We start from the raw sequence: 3,473 nt of genomic DNA on the forward strand, positions 1-3,473 counted from the left end.
ACCCCCCCTCCCTCCCCCCGGTCCAGGCGCCAAGGTGCAGCAGCTCATCGACCCCATCGAGGCAAACATGTAGCGTGGGCCCGCCGGCGGCGAACCGCCTCCACGCCCTGCCCGTGGCGGCGACCTCCTGGCGAAGCTTGGGGCGCGGGCGGGGTGGTGGGGGCGTGTCGCCGCCCGCGCCGCAATCGCTGGGTTGCGGGTGCGAGCTTGCGCGCGGCGGGGCCACGCCATGCCTGAGGTAGCTGGATAATCGCTCGCAGACCGAGACCCGTGCGGCTTTTCTTTTGAGGTGGGAGCCGAGTATAAGGAAGGTACGGAGAAAGCATCGATCGCTGCAGAGATATGTGCCAAGGGCAAGGCGCGCTCTGGGGGGGCGCGGGGGGGGGCCGGAGGCACCGTGCGCCGCGCAGCACCAGCACGGGCCTGTGTCAGCCTGCGGCTGCGCGTGAAGCGTGTGCACGTGATTTTGTGAGCAAAAAGCGGTTGTGTCATTTTTTGTGCGGCACATCTCTGAGGGTACAATGTGCACCGCCCACACGACGCCGCACACGGGTGACGCTCTCTGGACTCTGCCGGCCCTCGGCGCGCCTCGATCTCCGCCTCTGTGTCGCATTCGCAGTTCGCACACTCAAGCAAGCCCCTATAGAGCCTAGTCAAGCCCATTTCAATCACTGTCCCGGCCGTTCTGTCTTGAGAGTTTACGTGGTACCAGCAGCAATCGCAGTGTAGTTTAGTAGGAGAAGTAGTAGAAGTGGAGGGGAGGTTCGCAACGTGCTCTGCAGCGGCCAGTCGAGCAGGCCCTTGGCGGCCGGAGCATCTAGTAGCCCAAAGACATCCTCCCGGCCACGTCGAAAGAAGCCCGATTGACGGTCTCAACGGGTGCCACTGCCGTCGCGTTGACGGTGATCACTTCCGCCTCAACTGCCGGCACTGGTCGCGCCTAGTCGGCACAGGAGAATTGTCACGTGCCAGTGCCCCCCTCCCCCCCCGCCCCCGGGTACTACTGAGCTAGATAGCGCGCGCCTCAACAGCAACCGGCCAAACAGGCGCATAAGCTGCGGCGCCCTCGTTATTTGCATCGCGGCCGTTCTCAAAATCCATGCGGTGCTCAACAGTTTCGACGCCAGGCATTGATGCCCATGCAAATGCGGTTGCCGGCGCGCCGTCGTCGTTCGAGTATAGCGATGCGAGGGGCACAGCGGTGACAAGTTCCACGGGTACCTCAGGAGGCTTGGTCTGCGTCACGCCGGTGCCCATGGCGGCGCCGTCAGGCAGTGATGGGCGAGGTGACTTGACCGTGTCTGGAATGGCATCCACGACCGCCGTGGCGTCGTACTGCACCGCTCTCGGGATGCTGGCGACAGTGAAAGGGAACTTGCGCGTGAGATCAAACGCGGTCCTCGGCACGTCAAGCTCGACCACGAGAATGTACCACCACGTCACCGGGTCCACCTTCGCCCAGGAGTTGCCCTTCCACATGCCATGTTGCTTGCAGACCTCCTCCCACGCCTTGTCGCGCAATGCGCCGCCGTGGTAGCTCGCGGGCAACACTGGAATTTGGAACGGCTGCCTGGGAGGGCAGATTCAGATAAGGGCAAGTGCAAGACGGAACGGACGGGTGGACGAGCAGGCGTGTGGCCAGCAGCGACAGCAATGACGTGAGAAGGGGCGGCGGGAGTGGTCGGAGCAGGCAACTCACCCCTGCAGCGTGAGTGGGCCGTCGCCGTTGTTGATGCGGACCCGAAGGAGCTCCCACTCTGCGTAGATGCTGCGGGTGCGCCCCTCAGCAAACAGCTTTGTGCGCCTCTCCAGCCGCACGACAACGTCGCAATGTCGCTCCGAGAGGAGGTTTGTGAAAGTGCCGCTCACAGTGACCCACTCGCCGGGCGCCGCTCCGTTTCGTGAGAGCGTGACACCCTCCATCGCCACCAACCCCAGCGTGCCGCAGAGCTTGTTCTCAAGGAGGCCCATGCAACAGTCGCCGTTGATCTTCTTCTCGACGTGCGGGTCGCCTAAAGGATGCGTCAGGGATGCGTCACGGCCCGTGCCTGAGTGTGCCCTCGATCGGGGTGCTGGTTGCCCCCCTGGTTGAGCACGAGCATCGGCTGCGTGTAGATCGCCGAAGGCAGCCGCGTCGCGACGGAAAACGGTGCGCGCACATACGGGTCACGCTTCATCCGGAGGTCAATGGACGCCTCGACGTAATACCTACCTCCAGCAAGCTTTCGTCAGCGGGCAGCGGCGGGGACCAGTAGGCGACGGTAATTGGATGCCGGATGTGGGAATGCACGTAGTCGTGGTTATGCCAGCGCGGGTAGCGGCAAGTGTTGATCTCAAAGCTTCCGGGCGCGCGATCCGGCAGCTTGAGCTCGGGCAGCTCAAAGGTGTAGTCTCCTGGGGGCAGCACCGTCTGCTTGGCCGGCTCGGGCAACATCGGCCCCGTCGAGCCTCTAGAGGCCTTAGAGGAGGCCCTAGAGGAGGCGGCGTTTGGATCAAAGTCCTTAGGCACTGGGTAGGCCTGGATGTACACGTCGTTGCGGCTCAAGATCCCGTCGGCCGAGCGCAGGCCGAGTGCAGTCACCGCCACCAGGCTCAAGAGGTGGGGCTGGGTCGAGTTTGGTTGCCACGACGCCTTGACGGTGAGAGTAGATTTCGTCTCCTTGCCCTTGAAGGTGAGGTCGAAGGTCGCCCCCCCCTGCTCGACGAGCTTGCCCACGTCTCGCACCATCACCTCGCCGAGAAGATCATCCTTGCTGAGCCAATCCTCATCCATGACGCGAATGATCAGAGACATGCTGGCGTCATCGCATGTGATGAGCAGCTTCCCCTCATTGGGCGAGAGCGGCGAACCAACTGCAGGAAAGGGCGCGTGATGGCTCTCCGGCTGCCAGCGCCACAGCTCTCTCTCTCTCTCCCTCCTTCTCCCTCCTTCTCTCTCGCGCATCTAAGCCCTTGACAGATGCAGTTCTTGCCAGCGCCGTCGATGGCCGGCGTGCGATAGAAAGGACCCTATTGTGTGACCATCCAGTTCACCGACGGCGAGCCCGTCGAGTGGGTGCGGCCGTTGCCTGTACCCACAGGGTGTGAGTCTCCTTGTAGTAGTACTGGAAGCACGAAATCCGATCGTACTCAGCGTTGCCATCTTCGTCCCTTTTCATGACCCACCAGAAGCTGAAGCCCTCGCCAGCGATGCGAAATTTCACGCAGCGGCATGAGATTGGCTGCGAAGTCTTGAGCCTCACGCAGCCTCTGACGACCTCGCCTGCGAAGTAGTGCTGCTTCTCCAAGTGGACCTCAAAGAGCTCGATTGCGCTATTCCCGCGCCGCTGTGACATGAACGCTACCGACCGATGTGGAGCACCCTCCCCCCCCAGCCGAACGCCGAAAGGTGGACGTCCGTTCATCAAAAGCCCTCAACAACAACGGTGGAGCCACGGGTCGTGGGCCTCGCTTGCGTGGCCCGCCGCCGCCCC

At 63.0% G+C, this 3,473-nt stretch overlaps 1 protein-coding gene across 1 annotated transcript; it reads right to left on the reverse strand.

Moving 5' to 3' along the window:
* Positions 1-1,008: 1,008 nt before the first annotated feature.
* Positions 1,009-3,335, reverse strand: EMIHUDRAFT_239120 (hypothetical protein; the record flags this gene model as incomplete). Its single annotated transcript, XM_005776170.1, has 5 exons — positions 1,009-1,570; positions 1,700-2,012; positions 2,209-2,853; positions 2,958-3,009; positions 3,075-3,335. The coding sequence occupies 5 exons, from the start codon at positions 3,333-3,335 to the stop codon at positions 1,009-1,011; spliced, it is 1,833 nt and encodes a 610-aa protein (XP_005776227.1).
* Positions 3,336-3,473: the final 138 nt, after the last annotated feature.

Source organism: Emiliania huxleyi (genome assembly GCF_000372725.1).
Source record: "Emiliania huxleyi CCMP1516 unplaced genomic scaffold EMIHUscaffold_282, whole genome shotgun sequence".
Classification (NCBI taxonomy): domain Eukaryota; phylum Haptophyta; order Isochrysidales; family Noelaerhabdaceae; genus Emiliania; species Emiliania huxleyi.